At 49.7% G+C, this 24,155-nt stretch overlaps 1 protein-coding gene and 1 long non-coding RNA gene across 4 annotated transcripts in view; one reads left to right on the top strand and one right to left on the bottom strand.

Annotated features, from left to right (window-relative positions):
• The window catches only part of COL4A2 (collagen type IV alpha 2 chain), a 172,749-nt gene that overhangs the window by 68,800 nt on the left and 79,794 nt on the right, over window positions 1-24,155 (bottom strand). For both annotated transcript variants that reach the window (XM_053217819.1, XM_027065217.2), the window contains exons 5-6: window positions 2,532-2,666; window positions 2,401-2,445 (exon numbers count right to left, since the gene is read on the bottom strand). In XM_053217819.1, the coding sequence (XP_053073794.1) occupies window positions 2,401-2,445; window positions 2,532-2,666 (180 nt within the window). The remainder of the gene's footprint in view (window positions 1-2,400; window positions 2,446-2,531; window positions 2,667-24,155) is intronic.
• On the top strand, window positions 13,204-22,517 carry LOC128314673 (uncharacterized). Of its 2 annotated transcripts, none has more exons than XR_008296536.1 (3): window positions 13,204-14,013; window positions 21,794-21,963; window positions 22,090-22,517. It is a non-coding gene; the product is annotated as an uncharacterized LOC128314673 (long non-coding RNA). The 2 variants fall into 2 exon arrangements; XR_008296533.1 differs by having other exon boundaries at window positions 13,205-14,013; window positions 22,093-22,517.

The following is a 24,155-nucleotide window of genomic DNA, read 5'->3' as shown; positions in this document are numbered from 1 at the left end:
GAGATGTTGGGGTGGGGGAGGGGAGGGAAGGCAGCATGACCAAATGTCTTTTGAATAGCTAGGGAGTCAGGCTGAGTTAATAACCTGCCTGCCGCTTACGTACTACGAGACCACGGCCTATTTTGCTGTTTCCTCCCACGGCATGTGTTTAGATATATGCCATCTTCTTAATCTCTCTAAAATTTTGCTTTTGCTGACAATGGACCAAGCATACATTCCAGAGTGGATTTTTTGAGGCCCCATTAGGATGCCTTTTACACTTACTTTGAGAAATTTGGGACATTTCAAGAGAAATGAACGAATCCTACATAGAGTGCCTGGACCCTGAACGATATTAAGAAACACAACGAGAAGAGCTGCATTTTAATTTCGTTGTCTACCTCTCATCACTCTCCTTTAGACACTCAAAGCCGCTGCTTTAACTGGGACCCTCAGACAAGCACAGATCCAACAGCCAATCCCCCGGTAGACGAGAGAAATCCCCGCTGCCCTGGAAATCACAGGGTACCATCCATCTCTTCAGCTGAGAGTGCAGCCAGCTGCCTTGGTAGTGGCCAACTACAGGCCTTTTTTTAGGGGTCTCTGAAAGCTGATCCTTCAAATTCAGCCTGAGAAAACAAGCCCGGTGGGTGCACTGCTCACGATCTGTGCGGTCTTCCGTGATGCTTTTCGTAACTCGAGTTCTTCACTCCTCTCCGGAGTGATCTGTCTCCTGTGGGCCTTTCTTGCTCCCTTGGAACTGATCTAAGTCATGTGACATGGCGTGTCAGTCAGACGTTAGTTGGAGACTGTTCTTCAAAGAAAAAGTGCAATTACCTTGAACCAACCGCCCGTCTCATGTTCAACATCTAACTGGACATGGCTCTTAAGATCTGACTGCACATCACATTTTATATATGGCTCCTAAGTGGCTAAAATTAGCCCGGGGGCAGATGGCACATGGGTCCATGTATGTGCAGTTCCAGAGTCCTGTGGTCAGCGGGCGAGGCCATTGTCAGCAGCACGGAGATTCTGCGGAAACCGCTCGGTTACCTGCTTACTGTGACCACTCTCTCATGTGAAGATACTGCCTCTCCAACTTGTGAACTATTTCCTCCTCAGAGTAAATGGGCATACAGTGGAAAAACCAAATATGACTCAGAGCAGCTATACTGTTTTTCCACATCCCTCCTTTTAAACTCAGATTTCGACTTCCAGAAGACAAAACCAACAAGGTGGCCCAAAGAGCTCAAGAAAGCGGTTTAAGAATAGGTGGTTTCGTTGCAGGCGGTTGGTAGGAAAATGCTATCATTATTTGTTTACCCCTGAAAATCTACGGATTCTTTGACTCTGACTAATGGGGAAGTGACTACCTTACTTGTTCACACAGCTGTGTGTCCTAACTGGTGCGTGTGAGCCCCCGTCCAGGGGACGCTCCGGGTCAGGTCACCGTCACGCGGGCCTCAGGTCTGCGTGTGGCCTGTCTGTAGCCCTGACCGCCTTCCTGTACCGCTGCACAGCCTCCTGGATGTGCAGCCGGCATTCTGAAGAACCTCCTCTCTGTGATGCACAGCCTCTCTGTGATGGCTCTTCTGTGTTCCCTCCTACAAGGCGGCTGTCCTGCTTCCACAGCCCCGGGAATGCATCTGTTACGTGTGCACACGCGTGTAGATGTGCGTGCTAACACAGGGGCAGGGGGTGTGGGCATGTGGGGTAAGGGCTCGGGTGTGTGCACACGAGGGAGGTTCCTGAAGCAGATGTCCTCAAACCTCAGCAGCAGGCGAAAGCATGTGTCATAAACACATCTGTCCCCGCGGCTGGGATCTGTAGGAGGCAGACCCTGGGAATCTGCTCACGGATCCTTGTGAAAGAGGTTGAGAGACAGGCCGCTGTGTTTATTTATTTTTTTTTATGCCACAAGAAGTAAAGTAAACTAGGTTAGAAAAACACATTTTATTGCATTTTGAGATTTTCTCATGGACAAACCCTGTCTTTTCTTCTCACTTATGCATGGTTCACTAGAGAACTGGGGAAGCATCACCAACGTCCAGCAGAGGGCGTCCTCCCACCCACCATCTCGGCCGTGCCCCTTTATGTTCAGGTCGCTTTACGGTTCCAACAAAATGTCAAGCCGCATTCTGATTGAGCATATCTAACGTGCTAGCCTTCCATTACAAAACCAGGTCCGGTTTTCGCCGAAAACCGGCTTCGGTTCCGAAGTCAAGTGCAGAAGAACATTTACAAAGGAACCAATCTGTGCCATATTTGAGAGGACTCCAGGGGAAAAAGGATGCACTGAGAGCCCTACTTCATTGTGTAAACCAAACAGGAGGCCTAGGTAGAAATGCTTCTGTAAGTCAGGAGCTTGCTTAGCACGTGTTCGGTGTTTTAAAATGCTACAAAATCTTACAAAACACTTACGGGAATTCCGTCGGCACCAGGGAATCCGGAAACGCCTCTTGCTCCCTGTAAGGAAGGCAGACAAGCTCACTGTGGGCCGGGACACCCACTGCCCGTCGCAAAAGTGGAGGGAACATGAGAAGTCATCATACCACATCTCCTTTCGGTCCTGTGATCCCCGGTGACCCCCTCTCGCCCTTGTCACCTTTGCGGCCCTGCAGTCCTGGGAATCCCTGCAGGCCTGGGGGCCCGGTGTACCCCTGGGGGCCCACTGGCCCTGGCTGGCCCTGCAGAAACAACAGAGTTTAATCACGGTTAATAACAACAGACGAGCATTTTCCAGCGTGCTGCTTTTGAAACGACGCTTTTCATTCTCAAAGAGCTATGATGTCCAGGTAACGTCACATGTAGACAGTTCTATCTCCTGCCACAATTGCCACAGAGTGACTTCTGGCTAAGAAGGAAGGCCTAGGGTGTTAAAAGAAAAGAACCATGTTAAACGTGAGAAAAAAATATCATCCTAGATCACTAATGTCGCGTTACCGGGAAATGCTGGCATTAGGTTGGGATGAAAGAATCAGCTTAGTTGGCTTTTTAAAAAAGATTTTAATGTTTATTTATTTATTTTTGAGAGAGAGAGAGTGAGAGAGCATGAGCAGGGGAAGGTCAGAGAGAGAGGGAGACACAGAATCTGAAGCAGGCTCCCGGCTCCCAGCTGTCTGCACAGAGCCCGACGCGGGGATCGAACCCACAGACCGTGAGATCATGACCTGAGCCGAAGTCGGACTCTTAACTGACTGAGCCACACAGGCACCCCTTACCTGGCTTTTTTTTTTTTAAATAAAAAATGTGTTCTCAGTTAACAAGAAAATTCCAAACAAATTTCCAATATTTTATCTCTACTCAGTATAATGCCTGTAACAGGATGGAAATGTATATGGCACTCAGGTATCAAAATGATCCCCAGATGTTTAAGTGATCAGATAATCTTCCGTCTACAGAAGAAACACACACACACACAGAGAAACATTAAAGGTGTCTGAAGCCTGTAACAATCCACGCCCGTGGCCATCGGACATGAGTGGCCATTATTTAAAAAAAAGACAAAATGATGTGCTGGTGAGCACATGGAGAAATCAGAGCCCTCGGCTCTGCGCGTGGGGACGTAAAACGGCACGGCCGACGTGGAACAGGATGGTGGGTCCTCAAAAATTAAATAGAGAATTGCCATTCCATCCAGCAACCCACTTCGGAGAGAATCCTCAAAATCGCTGGGAGTGGAGACCCAACAGGTGCTTGGACGACTGTGTTCGCTGTAGCATCTTCCCCAGCAGCCAAAGGGCAGATGCACGGCGTTCCCTGGGAGACGGTGAGTATACAAAATGGGGTCCATCCACGCCACGGGCGATTATTCACCTGGCCGGGGGGTGTGGGGGCCTCACCTCCCAACACTGCTGATGCCTGTGGACGTGGGGCCCAGGTGCGGGGGAAGCGGTCAGAATTTCTCTGAGGCGGAAGATACGGATGGAGGTTAAGATCGAGTCGATGGATGAGACCTGCCCCGAAGCTCGGGACCCCTGCCTCCTCCAACAAAGGGTGTTTTGGGATGCCCCCTTAGGGCTCCCTCTGGGCCAGGTCAGTTCTGGAGATGATGGGTTTTCTGGCTCTACCCTCCTCGTGTTCCGGGGGGTCCGGTCAAGGCGGAACTCACCAGATACTCTGTCTGAGTGCAAGCATCGCAGGCAGTGGTGAAGCCAGGGTATTCCGTGTCTTTGAACAACGCGGTAAAAGGGGGCTATCGCCACTTTCTTGTCTCCCCCTCGTTGAGGAGGGTTGTGTTGGAAGGTGGGTAGCCCTGACCATGAACACACGAACCCCAGGCTCACCCTAGGCTAGCGCTCAGGGCCTTCCACATGCTACATTTGCTGGAAGTGTGGGGACAAAACGTGCTTTGATTCTGATTTTTACGGATCTTCTCCAGTCGTAATCGTTTTTGTTTTGTTGGCACTGTTAGAATACCACCTTCTTGTGATTATGCGGTATGCCCCAAGCCCTCGAATGCCCCCAGTCATGGTGAGGCTCGCACAGCGGGCGTCCTTTTGGGCGTAAAATGTTCTTCAGTAACACTGTCACTTTTACCGTCTACAAAGTTCATCCCCATCTGGGGGGCTCACTGCACGCCTCCAACTAGGAGCGGCACCTACTGTTAACCACAGCAGAACATGTGTGTCTTCATCATGAGAAACCACATTCTTGTCGTGCCTTCAGTAACCTCTCCCTGGTTCCCTTTGATGGGAAAAGTGATAGCGACATCATGTACTCACTTTCCTGCCATTGTCAGTAAACTTCTTTTCAGCCTTTGTTTCTTGGATGGGAAGTCTGGCTTTTGGAATGAGCCTTTCCTCTTCTGAGGCGTGCGATCACCGTGAAATTCCCGTAACATAACACAGACCCTTTAAAGGGGCTTCTAGCACATTCACAGTGTTCTCTACCCACCAGTTCTATCTAGGTCTAGAACATTCCCATCACTCCAAACGGAAACCCCGTACCCACTGAGCAGACACTCCTTACTGCCCCTACATTTGCTGTTTGCTCTCCGTGTCTATGGGATCTATCCATTCTGGGTATTTCACATATATGGAGTCATATGTATGATACGTGACCTTTTGTGCCTGGCTTCTTCCACTTACCATAGAATTTCTGAGGTTCTCCCATGGGGTAGCACCTGCAGTACCCCATTCACTTCCACGGCTGAATCATACTCATTGTATGGAGAGACCACAATTTGTCCATTTCATCCATTCATGGGCATTTACGGGGTTCCCACCTTAGGGCCACTGTGGCTCGTGCTACTGTGGACGTGCACGTACAATTACCTGTGTGAGTGCCTGTTTTCGATTCTTCTGGGTACAGACTTCGGAACGGAATGGCTGTGCCTTCTGGCAATTGTCTAACTTTTTCAGGAACTGCCAGACTGCTTCCCACAGTGGCTGCATCACGTCCATTCCCAGCAGCAGTTTGTGAGGGTTCCAGATTTCTCCACACCCTTGCTAGCACTCGCTCTTTTCCCTTTCTTAGAAGTTCTAGCCATCGTGGTGGGTGTGAGGATGGTGACATTCTGAGGAGTTTATCTTGAGCTTCTGACAGATGGGACATTTCACAGATTCCATCCAGCTTCCGCCCTGGGGAAGGGCCAGGAAGAGTCTGGAGAAAATCTGAATCAGACCTTCGTCCCCAAGGACTGGACCCTCGCTCTTGCCCACAGTGCAAACGCTGTGCTGCTGAGGCGAAGTGGACATTGACGTCAAGGTCAAGGACCTTGCTCTGAATGTTTTAGTCATCAGGCCTGAGATTTCCCCGAGGATATCCTGCCGGCCAGGGCATCCAGTGTGTCTGCAAGAGCAGTTGGAATGATCAGCTAATGAAAAGGAGCTTCCTCTGTGCTAATTATCACCAACTTCCACCCTTAGTGGGAAAGTCACGGTCGGAAAACCTATTTCCATCTCTTCCCTTCCTTTTGTTCTAAGTGACGTTAAAAATAAAAATTACCCCAGAAGGAGACGTCTAGTTTGAATATCTTTGCATAAACCTCAAGGGCTCCTGAGAGTCTTGCGGCGCACTTGACAAAAGCATTCCTGAGAAACATTTCTTAAAAGCCAGCAGACGCTGTGAAAGGAGTGGAGGGACCATGTGCTGTGACCCCCGTCCCTCCAGGCGATCTGATTCAGATCTACGTGTTACTCGCTGGGAGACAGGACAAAGGAAAAAGCATCATTAAATCGCGTATCTTCTGGGATGAAGTGCCTGTTATAGGTTTTATTTTTAAAAGTCTTTAAAAACGTTTCTATTTTTGAGAGAGTGCAAGACGGGGTGGGACAGAGAGAGGGGGACAGAAGATCTGAAGCGGGCTCTGCACCAACAGCCATGAGCCCGACATGGGCTCGAACTCACGAAGCAGGAGATCATGAGCTGAGCTGAAGTCTGACGCTCAACTGACTGAGCCGCCCAGGCGCCCCCGTCTTGGTTTGAAAAAACGGTTTATCTTATTTTACCCCCATGCCAAACACGTGACAATTGTCACCCCCACTTGAGAGGAGACAGTGGGGGCTCTGGAAGGAGCCCAGTATCGTGAAGTTGGGTTGGGGAGTGGGCTGGTTCTGAAGCTTCCGTGTTCCATTACATCATTGCTGCTCCGAGTGAGGTCCTCGACCTGAACCAGCTCCACCTGGGAGCTTGAGAGAAATGCAGAGTCCCAGGCTTGGCCCGGACCCTCCTGGAGCTTCAGTGACCACCCTCCCCGGGGGGTTTCTTTGTACAGTAGCCCGGGAGGCTTACTGCTCAACACCCCTCCCCCTGTGACGTTCTTACAGAAGCAGGTATCTTTTAATAAAAATCTCATTTAATAAAAAATGAAGTTGGGTCTTAGAAGAACAGTTGAGTGTTTACTACATCAGGCAGAGGAAGATCTAATATTTACGTTTGTTAAGTACTATTTCTAATGAACTTTTCTGGGTCTTAGGCTTCAGTGGGATCTGCAACAGGCCAGAACCAACTTTGCTCCCTGTGAGGACGGAAGGTTGCTCATCATGTCTCCTTCTTGAAATCACTCCTGGAGCCCGTGTGGGATCCAGGGTCGGTGGTGGAAGCTGAAGTCTGAAAAGGTGGATAGAATGTGTCCAGACTTGAATACACATTGCTCAAATACCGCGGCTGCGGCCAGAATGCACTTCAAGGCCTGAGACTCTTACTAAGCTTTCCTGAACTTGGAATTTTCACTTCTGAGAAAAGGGCAGAATATAACCAGCTGTGTGCACGCGGGGGTGACTCCGGGCCTGCGGACGCGGACGCGAAGGTGGGGCGCTGATCATGAAGTGGGGCCCGAGAAGCGTGGCCTCACACGCGGCCCCAAGGGGGTTTCCATCCGCAGCTTGTTAACCTTACAGCTCTCTGTGGGGAGGAAGGAAAAAAAAATAGCTTCCTTTATCAGAGAAGGATAAAGAGAAATGTTTCCAAGGATAAAACCCTGCTTCACTGCACATCAGGATTTTTAATTTACAGTACAGTATTTTCCTGCTCGAATAAGAATAAGCTTTTCACTTACTGGCCAACATGCGAATAGTAGGAAATCCCTTCTCTTTCTGAAGTTGACTCTTCCTGTCTTGCCTTTTATGGGCAGCGGGCCCCAGCAGACGCCCCATATCCTCTCCCGTCCCCTGGGGGGGCCCTCCCTTCCTCGGCTGCTGGCGGTGCGTTCCAGGCCTTCCCGGCCCTTCCGATGCTGCCCTTCTCGGTGACCCTCTGGGGATTCCAGCCCAGGTCCCAGCTCATTAGAAAATACGTCAAATGGCCTAGAAGCTGGGCAGGGCTACCTTTTAGGATCCGAGAAAACAATTCCTTCAGCTACAACTCAGACTTCGCCGCCATTCTTAGGGTGAGCGAGTTTTTTGATGGCCCTGGCCAGGTGAGTCTGTACCATTTTCTGAGCTCATGATAACGTGGAGGCATCGGAACAGGACAGAACCTGTACGATAACAATCAGCAGTAACGAGCAGCCGCCCGATCCATGCGAGACAGAGCCCGTGGTCGGTCTGCCACCCTTTGTCTATGGCTTCTTTGGTGTAACAGAACACCAGCCCTGCCCCGGCTACCATTCCAAATCACGGATTCCACCTATATGAGGTAGAACTATACTGGCCTTGGAAGTCCTGCTCTCCAAAATTATTTGGCACTGACCACAGCACCAGCATCTATGCAAAGCAAATACATCCACACGTAAGGAAATAAACCGTGACCCTCGTCTGTCTCCACGTACACATGTGTGGTCAAAAAGGGTCACAGACCCGAGTGTAGGAGCTAAAACTCTAACTTTCTGAAGGAAAGCACACAGGGAAGAGTCTTAGCGACTTTGCATTAGGCAACCGTTTCTTAGATGCGCCCCAGAGATCATGAACCATAAAAGAAAAATGTTGAAAACACCAGAAGGCTTGATCTTAAAGGTACCATCAAGAAATAAAGAGCAGCTACAGATGGGGGGGCATATTTCCAGAACACATGTCTGATACGTGACTTTTGTCCAGAGTACAGACAGAACACCCAGAAATCGAGGACAGAGACACTCGATATGAGATCTGAACCCACTCTTCCTCAGAGAAGACGACCAGAGGGAAGCCAGTCCACACTGCTGCCACCAGGGAGGGCTATGGTCAGGACAGCCTCCCAGGGGTGGGTCGCCCGGCAGGACGGCGTGCCAGGACCATGCCGGGGAGGCTGCCGGTGTGATGCGGAATGGGCAGCCTCTCTGGGAAAGTGTGGCAGTGTCTTATAAAGTTAAACATCCACTTACCGTAAGACCTGTAGGTAAACGTTCATAGCGGTTTGGTTTATTTCAGCTGAAACCCTGGATGTCCAGCGGCTGATGAGTGTAGGAACTGGTACATTCGTAAAATGGAATACCACTTAGCAACACGAAGGGGGAAATGACCTGATGTGTGCAACATGGAGGACGGATCTCGGGGCGTAATGGTGAGGGAAGCTCATCCCACCCATCCCGCTGGTAGGATGCCATGCTGATATCTGACTTAGGACATTCAGAGAAAGCCAAACTAGGGCAGAGGAAACAGAGCAGTGGTGGCCGGGGGTGGAGGCAGAGGGAGGGAAGAGACTGAGACTTTTGGGGGTCATGGACCTGTCTTCCTTCACAATTACATGTACCTGTACACGACTGTCAGTATCCACTAAATTGCATGCAAAACATTACCTCGACAAAATTAACCTAAATACAAATGAAGAGAAGAGTCTGGTAAAGACACACATTAAGAAGACAAGTCTGGGGGCGCCTGGGTGGCTCAGTCAGTTGAGCATCCGACTTCAGCCCAGCTCATGATCTCAGGCTTCATGAGTTTGAGCCCCACATCAGGCTCTGTGTGGACGGCTCGGAGCCTGGAGCCTGCTTCGGATTCTGTGTCTCCTCTCCCTCTCCCCCTCCCTTGCTCACGCTCTGTCTCTCTCTCTTAAAAATAATAAACATGAAAAAGTTAAGGGGAGTCTGGGTGGCTCAGTCAGTTAAGTGTCCGACTTTGGCTCAGGTCATGATCTCATGGTCTGTGGGTTTGAGCCCTGCATTGGGCTCTGTGCTGGGAGCCTGGAGCTTGCTTCGAATTCTGTGTCTCCCTCTCTCTCTGCCCCTCCCCCATTCATGCTCTGTCTCTTTCAAAAATAAATAAATGTTAAAAAAAAAGAAAAAGAAAAAAAAAGAAGAGAAGCCTGAAGCTCATGGGCTTGTTGGATACGACTAAGTCCTTGTGGAACATTCTTACGAATGAATTTATAAGGTCACTAATATTTCAGAAAGGAAGAGGGAAGAGGGGACACTTTTAAAACGCCTTATTAAAAAAACACTTAGCCAAATATTTTTTAAAAATGTCTGCCAGGGAGATGAAAAAAAAAAAAAAACACCCCAAACTGCAGAAACTAAGGGCTGGTCTGGAGTCCAGTCCGGAATCTGGTCTGTGGCGCGTGATGTGGACAGAAAGGAGGGCCGTCCGCACTCAGCCCGCCGAGCGGCTGGACTGGAAGTGGGTCAGGACCAAAGAGAAGGCCAGGCGGTCCTGGCCTCCACGATGCACGGTCTTCAGAAAGAACACACCACAGGCATCACCTCTACTCGTAAGATGCTGCTGTACAGTTTTACCTGAAATGAGTCACATTTTACAGCAGAGGAGAAATGGGTCATCTCCCTGTCCCCACCCACAGGAGCAGGACGTCTGCAAACTCTGCTCCTTCTTCTAAAAATAGGCAGCACATGGGCCGTCCCACTCGATGGCTTTTACCCCAATGTGAGGCCACGCTTTTTACAGTCTGGATGTGATGCTGCCTGGCATATGTCAGAAAAGCCGAACTTCTGGGAAAGCCTTCCCCTGCTTGCAGCAATAAACACATTTCGTTTGCCCGAACGCGACTGCTTGCCTAACACACCGACTTGGTTTCTCAAGCCTCCTGGCCCCCAAGAAGACACGGAGTTGGATGTGGATGAACCGAGGGCCTCGGGGAGCCCAGACGGCAGCCAAGAATGGGCTGGAAGAGCAGATTCTGGGACCACAGGTGTCTCGTAGGCAGGAAATGCTCTAACTGAGCTCTGACTACACGGAAAACAGTATTAGTGCCCAGAGTAACCGCAGCAAATGGCCTTCGTGTCCTTATGAGTGATACAAGGGCTCCTGGCTATACTTAGGTATCAGAAAGTGACAACCAGAATACGAGGCGATTTTGGAGTTACCAAATCAGGCAACCGCAGGTAACTAAAACAGCCGTCTACGTGTACGGCCTCAGTGGAGACCATTCATTTCCACGTGCCAAGGCTCCGCCGGTCTCCTTAGATCATACTCCTAGGCCACGCTCGAGTGTGACGTGGCTCATGGCAGACCCTGTGCGTTTCTCTCACGGCCCCGTGATTGGCAAACAAGCCCTGGGGGCGATGCCTGCACACAGGGGAGCCGCAGAAGACACCCTTGTGTGGGGCCTCCCGATGCTGGTTCCCCTGTTGAGGTCATCGACTGGCCGGCAGGAGTGTGGAATGCCTTTTGGATGTTGGTGGCATGGACCAGGAGCAGGACCAACAGTTCTATCTAGCTTGCTTTTAGGCTAAACACAGTCGCCTGAAAGAAAACTATTCTCGAGATTGGCATTATATTGATTTTTTAAAATATTTATTCTTGAGAGAGAGAGAGAGAGCATGCACACGAGCAGGGGAGAGGCAGAGAGAGAGAGGGAGACACAGAATCAGAAGCAGGCTCCAGGCTCCGAACTGTCAGCACAGAGTCCGAAGTGGGGCTCGAACCCACCAACCATGAGATCGTGACCTGGGCTGAAGTCGGATGCTTAACCCACTGAACCACCCAGGCGCCCCTGGAAATCCATATTTTTAACAAGGTCCCCGATGCAAAGCCAGGTTTGGGAGTCAGGGGACAAATATAATTCTCACACAGGACAGGTGAGGGGACAGCCCAGGGAGGTGGAGGTCTTAACCCACAGCTCTGCTGGCCCTCTGCCCGAGAGCACTTCATGACGTCCTTCTGATGACGCTCCAGGTGTCCCTGCCATGGTCAGGGTGACCCCCTCCGCTGACTCTAGGGGCCTGTATGCTTGTGTTCGTCAAGTGAATGTAAGACCTCCTCTCACTTTACAACCCAAGGACTGCTTCCTCACTCCCCTGCACAGAGGACTGTGTGACCGTCCCCAAGGTGGACGGGAACTGTAGCCCAGCAAAATGCGTCAGGATGGAACTTTCCATATTTTCAGCATTTACAATGTTTTTGCTTCCCAGAGTTAAAGAAGAAAACTCCCAAGGGTCAGTGACCTTATTCCAGTGATTGAAAAAACTCCAGCAGGGGCCATACTGGTTCACTCTGGTTGCTTTGGATCTGACGATGCTCCTATATCCAGTCTTTGGAGACTCCCGGGGTCTCCTTGGGAGAACCTGAAACCCCCACCACTCATTTCAAAGGGAGCCGGTCTCCACAGAGCCCAAGAGCAGACTGTTTCCCAGAACGCTATGCAGTTTGGGGCCGTTCTCTTGATCCCTTGTAACATTTTGTTTTCTGAGGATAATGATTTCATTCCCTTTAACAAAATGAGACATCCCTCACCTTTTAAAAGAAAACCTGGCTAATGTACCCCAAAGTAAGTCATTAGAAGTTTTAAGAGCAGTAACCATGTTTTATGCGCATTTTGTGAGAAGTTGGAAGTGATGAGTTCAAACAATGGATGCAGTTACGCATTAAGTTCACATCCAGCTGTGGAAAAGCAGCTTGGCTCGGAGCAAGTCAGGCAGGGCTGACGGAGGTCCCTGTGGTCACAGGAAACATCACTATGTGCACTGTCCTACCCTAGAAGGCTGGGTAAGCCCTGAAGGTGGTGGTTTGTCACCTGCGTAGGCCTCAGGGCTCCTGAGTACGGGGTGACGTGGGACACTCCCTGCCAAGTGGCCTGACGGACGTTCCCAACACCAACGTCCCTTACCTACAGGTGTTGGGAAAAGGCTGCTTGTAGACCACTTTTACAACCATTATAACAAGTTCATGGTTTCTGGGGCACTTTTGAAGCACAGTGCCAGTGTGTAACACTGTGGGGGGCTATCGCCCTCTGGTTCTATCCCCCAGTATGCCAAAGTGTGTCACCTACAGCCTTAGATCCCTCCCTCACTCTGCTCCAGCCCGCAGAATTACTGACTACCGGCCGGGCAGGTGATCTGGTTCTGCACTGTTGGGGAGAGGGCTTTTCAGGCGTCAGCGTGGATCACAAAGGCAGAGCTCCCAGACTCATGGGGAGAGATGCCGGCCTTATCAAAACCGTGTACGATCGGATAAAGAGAGATCAGCCGCCGAAATCAAGACCTAGGAAACCAGGCCAGGGTTTTGGAATGCCAGGACTCCCGCCCCCAGGGATTTACTTCTGGTAATCTTTGAACCACGCTGTTTTGAGGACAACCGTTAGCGATAAACGGAACACGCTGGAACCATTCTGCACAACCACCGTAACTCAGGAGGAGCAGAGGTTACGGACAAAAGGGGTGTTTACCAACGGCGGTCTGGGAAAAGCTATAAAAGGAAGCTTTTCGACACTAGCTGAATGTTTCTTTTTAGAATAAAAATTTCACTCTGTATCAACAGAAGACACCTTCTCACTGCCTCCTCCTACACTGCCTGTCAGAGGAACGCGGTGCAGTTCCCGCGGCTGGCACTAGGTGGCAGTCAGTCGCGCTTTTGGGAGTGAGACCCCGCCCCACTTCAGACTTCAGGTTTGTCACGTCCAAGATTTTGGGATTCTTCTGGGTGACGATGACCCCCTTCCGTGGGACAGAGGGCAGGCCCCTCAGTTGTTACGGGGAGCTAACCTCCCAGGGGAAAAATTCTGATGAAAATATTCACGGCAGAATTCCAACGGTGTCGAAAGAGCGTATCAAATTCCGATTTTCTCTTCACGGGGCACTTGAACTAACAGTAATTAATTATCTTGTACTTCCCTTCCCTTTTGACTTGCCCAAAGGAATGTGTTCTAAGTACACAGAAATAGCGGAGGACCCGTTAGACCCAGACCCAGTGCAGAGTTCTGGGAGACAGCAAAGTAATAAGTGCAACCAACATTTCTAGAGTGGAGCGTTCACGGTGCGGAAAACTTTCCACCAGCAAACGGATTTAATCCCCATGGCACCTCTACGGGGCAGGTGCTGTTCCCATATTGGCTCCGAGGACGGATTCGTGCCCAGCTTTGTGGGACGTGCCCAGAAGGCAATGTCGAGGCACCTACGAACTCCCCTTGAGTAACGGACATGACTTGGGACCCTGAATCATCTGTTTCACTGATCTTCACGAGGCTACAACAAAGCCAAAAGCAATGGCCAAAGTGACAAAGCCAAACAGATGTATGCCTGGGGTTTGCGCAGACCCAACAGAACAGAGCTAGTCACCTCCCTGGGAGATTATCTGAGAACCTGCTTCTCTGCTTTAACCCAACGCTGCTCAATTGCCGCCATTTCACGGCTCATTAATCCGCCTCCTGCTAGAAAGTGACCGGGGCAGAAAGAGAAGGTGAAACTCCAAGTCACTTCTGTTACTTTTTAGCAACTCTGGTCAAGAGGTATGCAGGGGGGGGGGGGCGGGGGGCGGGGGCTGCAGGCTGAGACATCAGGACACAGGGAGGGGGGCAGCTGGACGCATCCCATGACTGCGCTCTCTCTGGCACCCATGCATACTCGCTGTTGGGGGAAGACCATGTTAGCAGACTTCTCAACGGTTGAGGAGGTTTTTATGGTAAGAAGATTGGATCGCTAAGTATTTCCTGAACAAAGGGTACGCTGGATCTGTGAGAGTAAGTTTTCAGATACACGGAACTTGCTGGAAAATCACCTCTGGCAAGAATAAGTTCCTTGGGGAGAGGCCCGTCGGGACAAAGCAGAGCCCGAGACAGGAAACAGGGCCACGTACTGCTAGTGCCTTTTCTTTTTCTTGTTTTAAGGTTTTTAAAAATGTTTATTTGAGAGAGAGACAGAGAGAGAGGGAGAGAGAGAATCCCAAGCAGGCTCCACACCATCAGCACAGAGCCTCATGCTGGGCTCGCACCCGTGAACTGTGAGATCATGACCTGAGCCGAGATCAGGAGTCAGACGCTTAACTGACTGAGCCACCCTGGTGCCCCCACCAGAGCCGTTTCTAAGAGGAGGCGAGACTCCCCTGGAGGGAGGGAGGAGACCATGTCAGAACTGGCAGCTACTTGGTTGGGAACACAGTAAAAAAGTGTGAAAGTGGCTTCTAATTGGATGTGGCAGAGATGTTACGGGACAGAGAATGTGAGCTGTTTCCAAGAGCAGGCGTAGAAGGAACCCCCAGAAGAGGCGTGTAGAAGACGCTGTCAGGGGCCCGGATCGTCTGCATCGGGAGTGCAGGGCATCCACAGTCCCCAGCCGTGTGGGGCTGTCCCAGCAGGGGCAGATGCTGGTGGTCCACCAACGACCGAGTTACAGATTTGTGCAGAGAGCTCGAAGAACCCCCAGGATGTCAGAAGCACATTAGGACATCTAAACATAGATTTACTTATGGACACGTGGAATTGTAAGCTTGGGAACAACTCCTAGAGAAGGACATAGCCTAACTTGGGGCCCAAGTGGTCTGGACCCGGTAACGTGGCTAGGTCGTGGTGAGCGGCCGGCCATATTCTAGTTCATTAATTTTGCACACTCCACGTTGCCCTTGAAGTTTGGTGCTGGGGGAGGTTATGTGGCAGATAGTGAAACCAGATCAAAGTTCAGTCTCCTTATTTACATCTTTAAAAGTGTCTAACATTTTGGAAACGGTTCCACAGAGTATTTGTTGCAAAGATATTATCAATAATGACATCTAGGGGCCCCTGGGTAGCTCAGTCGGTTAAGCATCTGACTTCGGCTCAGCTCACGATCTCACGGTTTTTAGGTTCGAGCCCCGCGTCGGGCTCCGTGCTGACAGCTCGGAGCCCGGAGCCTGCTTCGGAGTCTGTGTCTCCTTCTCTCTCTCTGGCCCTCTCCTGCTTGCACTCTCTCTCTCAGAAATAAATAAACATTAAAACATTAAAAAATAATAACATCTCGTGCACTGGTGGAGATTCTGGAACTGCTGAGCAGAGGCACGTGATGATGGCGACTGTCCTCGGCCACAGAGTGGATGTGTGAGCTGAAGGTCCGTGTCCGCCATCAGGGTTAAATCCCGCTAACAAAGGGCTGGCAAGCACAGTCGTGTCTGACACAGCAGATGGCTATCTGGACATCCTGGACTTCCCTCCGAAGACTCCCCGGTCTAGAGTGGCTATTTGGATCAACACTGAACACACATCCGCAATTAAAAAAAGAACAACAAACCACGAGAAATTGATCTTTTTTCAGTCTGGTGGAAAGATAATGGATGGCTCATTTGTACAGACATGAAACCCGGGGTCCTGGGCGGGAGGAAACCAAATGACATTAACACCCATTCCAGAGAAGTGACTCAGCTATGTGCTGTCCTCCTGACAGGGGCAGAAACAACCTCCAGAATGCTCGTTCTTCTCAAAGCCATTTGCCGGGAAGAGAAATAGCAATTTTCATACACAAAATGGGAGGTGACCATGCCACACAGCCACCCCTCCAAGGCACATGCTCACTGCTGATGTGCTCCTTCGAAGACCGTGTGGCCCGAGACAAGATGCACATGGTTCACCGAAAAGACAGGGAGCCGTGACGGGGAGGCTCGGAACACAGACCTGGAGGCGGGCCGATCAGCACGCATGGTTCCTGCTGTCTGTGGGAGCTGGAAAAAACATGGCAGAGTTCATCCATCACACGGCTGGAGCCCAGCATCCTTGCGAGCTTCCCCCCAGAAAGCCCTGCCCTTCAGTCTTGGGAGGATGTTCCCTTCTGTGCTGCATGTGGCCGTGTTGTTGTCTGTCACGGTCACGGCCTTGTCGGTTGGTCCCGTTCTGCACGTGGTGGGCCACAGGTCGGGGTAACACCGTGAAGGTTAGGGGTTTCCTCTCCGCCAGTCTGGGTCGCTGACCCTCCAGTGGATTCCAATCCTAAACGCAGCGGAGGGGAAGAAGAACGTCCGCAGAAAATACAGAAAGAAGAACACACGAGCAAACAGGAGATACGGACCACGAGACGTCGCCCCTCGTCCCTACTTGTGCACGGACGAAGGAGGCCACGTCCTCACTGGTGCAGCCTCTCGTGCGTTTCTCTGATTTAGACGCGCTGCTGGTTATGAATGACACTCACTATCTGCTTCCCATTGGGGATTTATGGGCAACGGCCGCTCAGTTCGGCAGTGATTTCTTTGAGCCACAGGATTCCTCCTTGTCAAGCAAAACAGTAGCGCTTTCTGGGACACCTCCATCTGATGCGTCAGGAAGGAATTCAGGAGGCAGAGGCTGGCATGGCTTTTCCCTCTGATAGTGATTCACTGGAAAATGATTTCCCATCAAGAACGGGCTTCCATTTCTTTAGCGGCTTTTCTGCTTGCCCTTCCATGCCCAGGACCACAAGCTGGCACCTGCTTGCTCCTGGGAAGGTCTCCAAGGGACACACCGATTGGCGTGAACATCCGCTAACTTTAAGTCTCCTCTCTCTTTTTGTTTAAATTTTAACATTCATTTATTTTTGAGACACAGAGAGAGAGCATGAGCAGGGGAGGGGCAGAGAGAGAGGGAGACCCAGAATCGGAAGCAGGCTCCAGGCTCTGTGCTGTCAGCACAGAGCCTGACGCAGGGCTCGAACTCACGGACTGTAAGAACACGACCTGAGCCGAAGTCAGATGCTTAACCGACTGAGCCACCTTGGTGCCCCTGTAAGTCTCCCCTCCTAAAAAAACCTCCAGAAACCAAAAACCAAGGGGAAAAGTGAGGTGATTTCAAATGGTCTAAATTAATTCAACTGGACCTAGTGAACCTCTCCAGCCACCGCTGCTGCCTCTGAGCGCTGGGCTGGGACTGTGGCACGCGGGTTGGGCAGGGTGGAGGGGTGAGGATCCCCCTGGCACCACCTCGCGGGCATCTCCCCCCACGCATGAGACCCCAGGCGTCCGTAGTCCCGGGTACTTGAGAGGCTCCATCACCATCCCGCCATCCCGAGCATCCCAGGGGCACCTGCCCGCGTCAATCCCCTGCTGGCTCTCTGAGCAAAGACCGTTTTCGAAGCACAGCCCGCCTGTTTGGTCTCTGAAATGATCTGCTGCATTGGGATTTTATAGGAGTTTTATAATTCCTCCAGTCCCCACTGCCCGCCAGCCGTCCCCCTTTCTCTTCTCAACCCCTGGCCTGGCCGTGTGATGTCAACCAGCAGTGCCTGCCCCGTGGCCCGCACCCCGCTTCCCTGCTAGGAGAGCGTCCTGCCCTCTCCCCTGGGGGGGGGGGGCGCCATGCCTCTGAATCTGTGTCTCCCACCTCCCCACAGTCTGGCACGCGTGCTGGTCACATACGTGAAGGATGAAAACATACGGGGCTTTATGAGTATTCCACTTTACAGCAAGGGTAGAACCTTCAGATACGTGCCGGGTTGGAAGCGCGCCATTGACCCAGCAAGTTTCCTTTAAAAAAGCAATTAAAGGGGCGCCTGGGTGGCTCAGTCGGTTGAGCGTCCGACTTTGGCTCAGGTCCTGATCTCGCGGTCTGTGAGTTCGAGCCCCGCGTCGGGCGCTGTGCTGACAGCTCAGAGCCTGGAGCCTGCTTCGGATTCTGTGTCTCCCTCTCTCTCTGCCCCTCCCCCATTCGCGCTCTGTCTCCCTCTGTCTCAGAAATAAATACACATTTAAAAAAAATTAAAACATTAATAAAGCAATTAAATAAGAGAAACCAAAATACCTCATTATCGTATGATTTGCTACCTTACGCTTTTTTTGCTTTGCACGCTAACCGATTCACAGAGACACAGTTTACGAGCTTTCAGGCCAAGAGGCTATAAGCTGAGCCAACCACCTGCAGGTCGGTGAGGTGAGGAGTCAGGGTCCAGCCTGCTCTGAACCAGGGCTGCTTGGAAAGTAACAGAGCTGAGCGTTTTCCTAACACAAAATGTGCACTTTGAAGAAGCTTTTTTAAAAATAGGTTTTGTTTGCTTTAGTTCCCACGGCCGGGCCGGTGTGCAGCAAAACCCCAGTGTCTCTTCTCCACACATCCAGTCAGGTCCCCTCGAGTCTCCACGGCAAACACCTTCGCGAAATGGCGTAGGCCACCCTTCGTGTTACTTTCGTTCCCTCTGTTCTTCATTTTAAAGGACACGGACCACGCTAAAATGAGTTGTTGGTTTGGCTCCTCTGAGCAGAGCCCAAACCGACAGTAAACAGCACCAAACCCGCCCTCGTGACACACTGGGTCGTAGTTTGATGACGCTTTTACCTGCGAACTCGTTCTCCGCGTCTCTGCCTCCCTGACTCACAGGAGGTGGTCAGGACTGTGATGATGGGATACACGGATGCATGCAAATTTATAATAAAAGGCAAAACCAAACAACCATGGACGGAACAGTCCGTTACAAAATGGAGCTGTGCTAAACCAACCCAATGGTTAGGAAAGAAGTTGGAAATGTGTGGGCGTGCTCTCAAGGTCTCAGAAAAATTCAGGAAGTGCACCAGATGTCTTCTGTTAAGAGGCGTTGGAAGTCCCGAGAGCTACATCTTTTTTTTTTTTTTTAAATATAAGTTTATTTGTGAGAGTATGTTTTTCCTCTTAAATAGTTCTCTTCGAAAACTTCCCAAATGGAATGCTGGCCAAAAGTGGTGAACCCCTCAGGCTTCAGGGAGCGACTCCGAGTGTGTGCACTTGAACGTGAGAGTCCCTACAGGAGGCAGAGATCTAGGTCAATCATCTGAAACACTTCATTTTCTGAATAGCTCTTTTCTCTTACTTACTGAAGCAGAATCAGGGCTTTTTCTTTAATCTAATCGGTCAAGAGTCGTATAGTGCAGGCTCAGAGGTAACCATATTTTCCCTCTTTGGGAGGTGATATAAGAGGTCATAATGGTAAGCATGCTGGTATTTTTGTGTGTTTTTGACATAAGCATTGATAAATAAGGATCACATTCAAGGACTCAGAAATCAAGTTAGTAAAGACTATTTAAAACACTGGGGTTTTCTGCGTTTTGGTTATAATTTTGAATGTATGTTTGAATACGAATGAAATGATACTTTTCTTAGTGTCATTGTTTTTTTTAAGTTTTATTTATTTTGAGAGAGAGAGTGCATGAGTGAGTGGGGGAGGGCGGAGAGAGAGACAGAGAGAGAATCCCAAGCAGGTTCCGTGCAGTCGGTACAGAGCCTGACGTGGGGTTTGAACCCACGAACCATGAAATCATGACTTGAGCTGAGATCAAGAGTCGGACACTTAACTGACTGAGTCACCCAGGCGCCCCTACTTTCATTGTTTTGTAATCGACTTAGGGCTAGAAAAGCTGCCTTGAGCCCCATTTTGTCCAGTTATCAGCAGGAGAGGGACAGAAATTTCCTTTTGACCAAAGTTTCAAAAGCCACAGAATGAATTAACGTCCAGAAAACATCTAACATCTTATTGCAACGTCTTGTCAGCTCAGAACTTTCCCACCTATGCTGCTCCTACAAGTTGGTCACACACACCAAGTGTGTACAGACGATTAGGTTATGTAACGAACATGCACTATATGAATGAATGAAAATGGAAGTCACCACCCCGGCTGGCTGGTCCACGAGGCTGTAGGAACAGCCGGTGCGTGAACCCTGGGAGAGGTTAGCAACGCAGCTGGTGTGTGTTTGGGAGAATTTGTCTGGTTACTACACATGGTTATTGGATATATTATGAATATGGAACAAATTCAAGAACATTAGATTCTCCTAGCCTTGTGGCGATTACCAAAGTCATCAAGAATTTTAATCAAGCATCTTACAGAAGGAACTTGTACAATTATCAAATGACAGAAGCTGTGACCGAAGCCAGCCTCATTCAAATCCTCCTGTCTCAGCCTTGAGGCAGTGCTGTTCCCTCTGAAGGGGGCAGGTGGCCTCCCATCTTCCTGGCAGGAAGACCATGGACCGCAAATATAACTAGATTAAAATAAATTAGGACAGTTGTGTGGGAATTTACATTTTCAAACATTTCACAACCAATCCCTCCAAACTTAAGCCATTTCCCCAAAGTCCTAATATTTTCATATATTACACAAAAGTGGATTGTGTCGCCTGAGGAATGGTGGGCATCTGGAGAAGGTAAGGTTTCACAAGCCCTAGGTTGGGACCAACCCTTGTTACTTGTGGAAAAGAAAAGAAGTCAAATGGGTCAGAGAGGCAAGACTGCAGGTCTGGGGCCAACCAAACTCACAGAACCACTTAGAACCCATTATGGGGGCGCCTGGGTGGCTCAGCCGGTTGAGCGTCTGACTTCAGCTCAGATCATGATCAGGTCATGTTTGTGAATTTGAGCCTCACGTCAGGCTCTGTGCTGACAGCTCGGAGCCTGGAGCCTGCTTCAGATCCTGTGTCTCCCTCTTTCTCTGCCCCTCCCCTGCTCATGCTCTGCCTGTCTCTGTCTCTCTCAAAAATAAATAAACATAAAAAAAAAATTTTAAAGCCCCATTATGGGTAAAGCTAGATTATTTCCCTCCCAGAGTGGCTGGGACGGGATGTTTCAGATTTGCCCCAAATGGCAGCATTAATCTGTCCCTGATCTGGGACACGTCTGGCAGGGGCTTTGGATTGTTTCTGGACTGGGAGCTCCTCAGCGAGGTTTCCAGCCTCACAGGCTTGAGGATGTGTGTCCAGGAAGAACCCATTTTCTGCCTGGGTGACTGTGGGCAAGTGGTTTAACCTCAGACTCGAGGTCTATGAAGTGAGCGTTTCGTGGGGACCCGGGGAGTCGAGCGGCTGGCTAGGCACGTGTGATGTCCACGGCTTCCCTCTCCTACTTCTCTTTCCTCCCGCTTGTACCTTAAACGTCCTTCACAGGAGCTACTGGAACACTTGTGTACGGTGGCTGCTTTACAACCTGTGTGTTCTCTTGATTTTCCTGCCAACGAAGAAGGTTCTTATGACTAAAAACTGGCAGGAGTTTGTGGTTGATCTCTTGATAAAATGGCCCAAGCAAGCCAAGACAAATATGGTTAGACGGTCAAGGGAGAAGATAAAAAACAAGCTTTTTAAATGGGTTTGGCCCAAATAAAGTGACTTTTTAAAAATCAGTCTAAATTAATTTGGTTGGTGGTCTCACAGGCGGCTGGATGACTTTCCACTCTGACCTGTCTCTGGGCTAGATGCAGCCAGTATGATACCAAGTGGATGGCACTTGTCTTACTCCGTTCCTCAGGTCAATGATGGCCCTAAATTGTATCTCTCATCCTTTGTTGATTTATATTTGCTGCTGTTATTTAAAATTTTTTTAAATGTTTTATTTATATTTTAGAGAGACAGAGAGACAGTGGGGGAGGGACAGAGAGAGGAGGAGGCACAGAATCCAAAGCAGGCTCCAGGCTCTGAGCTGTCAGCACAGAGTGCGACGCGGGGCTCAAGCCCACGGACCGTGAGATCATGACCTGAGCGGAAGTCAGCTGCTTAACCGACTGAGCCACCCAGGTGCCCTAGCTGCTATTATTTTAATAGGCTGGTTGAGTTTTTCCTCATAGCAGACAGGCATTTTATTATTTTTAGTTGCACTTAAGAAAATACACTTCACACTTTGCCTTTTTTTTTGCCCTAAAGCAGGAAATACAAATATTAATGGACACAGCCAAGACGGAGAAGGGACAAGAAAAGGAAGCAGGAGCGAAAGAAGAAAGCTGGTTTTTGGCTCAGATTTGTGCACGTTTCTAAAAATAACATCAAAGCCCTCAGAACACGTATGGCCTGGGGGCGCCTGCACTTGTTGGATGTTTCCCAGGGTGTCCGACAAGGCGGCTTTCAGCAAATAGCAGCCCATCTTTTCAAATTAGAGGGCTGTTAAAACGTGGCTTTAGAAAATCTTTTGCAGGACTCAAAAGAAGAGATAAATCTATGAATCTGAAAACATGGCGTAAAAGTCTTATTCTAACTAGTGTCCTCGGCCCCCAAGCTCAGAGCTGGTCTCTCCTCTATGTCCACAAAGCACGTGGAGTTAGTGTAATTAGTTTGGGGCTCAGGTCACATGGTCCCCCACTCCCCCCCAGTCAAGCCCATCGATATTGGTGAGTTGAGCATTCAGATGACAGGGGTGCAGGCCAGGGACACGGGGTGGCGGCTGATGATGCCAACAGGGTGTCTCAGGTTCCGGGGCAGCACGGGGCACCTCCCTGTTACAGCTGTACTTGGCAGAAGCCCTGTTAGCAGCAGCCCAAGACTCTTGTGATGCAGCTGTAAGTAAATGGACTGTAAAATGATCTTCAGACGAATATCAATGGGGGTGTATAAACAGAGGACCAGAAGACGTTTTCCAAAAAGTCTCCGCCTGTCATGTAATATTAACAAGGCTGCCCTGTGGTCTTGGCAGCCTGGGCTCTGGCCTGAGCAACGTTATGACCAAGGATGGTAAGGCTGTGAAGAAGCCCATATTAGTCATGACCCAGGAACCCGGGCTCTCACAAGAGAGTGCAGTGCCCCGGCCAAAACACGCAATCGGATCACAGGACATCTGCATACTTAACTTTTCCCTAAAATCTCGCTGTGCCTACAGTCTGACCTGTCCAACAGTTTAAAAACATGATGGGTGGCAAATCTTTGGCATCCGTAATTAAGAAACAGCAACCATTTAAATATCAGTGTTGATTTTATTTTATCATTAGGGATTGGAAACCCTGTTTAATTCTTTCCTTTCAGGATAAAAAGGTCAACCTTGTCATTTCCATTAAAAACTTGAATGGCTTAATTTTAGAGTTTCATGGAATTTAATTTAAAAATTTTTTTTTTTAGATTTTTTTTTAAAGATTTTTTTAAAAATCTTTATCTTTTGGAGATCATTAAGGGGGTGAGTGTGTCTGATGATTTGCTAGCGAACCAGAGACGTGAAGGCACGTTCCAGAAAAAATTAAATGATTCTCTTTTCTAGGGCTTCTTGCTGGCTAAATCCCATTGTCCTGGGAGCCTGTCCAAGCAGAGAGCTCACCCCGGTAATTCCTGACACACAGGAACTCTGGGGCACCTGCCTGTGGGGGAATTATCGCTACCCACCACTTAGGGGGCAAGAGAAACCTGCACATGTTTCCCCAAGTACTGGGTTGGTTGTTAAAAATCCCTTTCGATCTGCATTGTCCAATCCCACAAATCCTCAAAGACAGATTCCCATTTAAAAAGCATAATGGAAGGTCTAGATCGGTGTATCCCTTGTCATGAATGGACCGCCCTACTGGAGGATGTCAGCAATAGGGAAGCTGGGGGAGGACGGTGGGGGGAGTGGGGGAGCAGTCTCGGTACCTTCCGAACAATTTTGGTGTAAATTTAAAACTGCCCTAAAATGAAAAGCCTTTTTAAAATAATAGAAGAGAGGGAAAAAGTACATTCCATTTATTTTAGCCTCATTTTCATTAGGACCTTTTACTTGTTTGGGGTTCTTGCTTATGATCTATTTTATTCCACAACCCTCAAGTGGAATTAAAGACTTGGATCTAAAGCATCCATAGTGAGACAGCTTGTTGGGGAAGATTTTTAGTTATAAACAGAGTTTTATATGTAGTTGATATAATGGCCAAGTCTAAAGAGGAGGAGTAGAGCCTTACGGGAGGAATGTGTCACATTCTCACGTAACTTTGCAAAGCGAGGGCTGGTGATGGGGGTGGGGAGAGGGAGAGAGGGGTGGG

Source organism: Acinonyx jubatus, chromosome A1, assembly GCF_027475565.1.
Source record: "Acinonyx jubatus isolate Ajub_Pintada_27869175 chromosome A1, VMU_Ajub_asm_v1.0, whole genome shotgun sequence".
Classification (NCBI taxonomy): Eukaryota; Metazoa; Chordata; class Mammalia; order Carnivora; family Felidae; genus Acinonyx; species Acinonyx jubatus.
The sequence above is the reverse complement of the archived record's forward strand: the minus strand, read 5'-3'. Positions and strand labels throughout refer to the sequence as shown.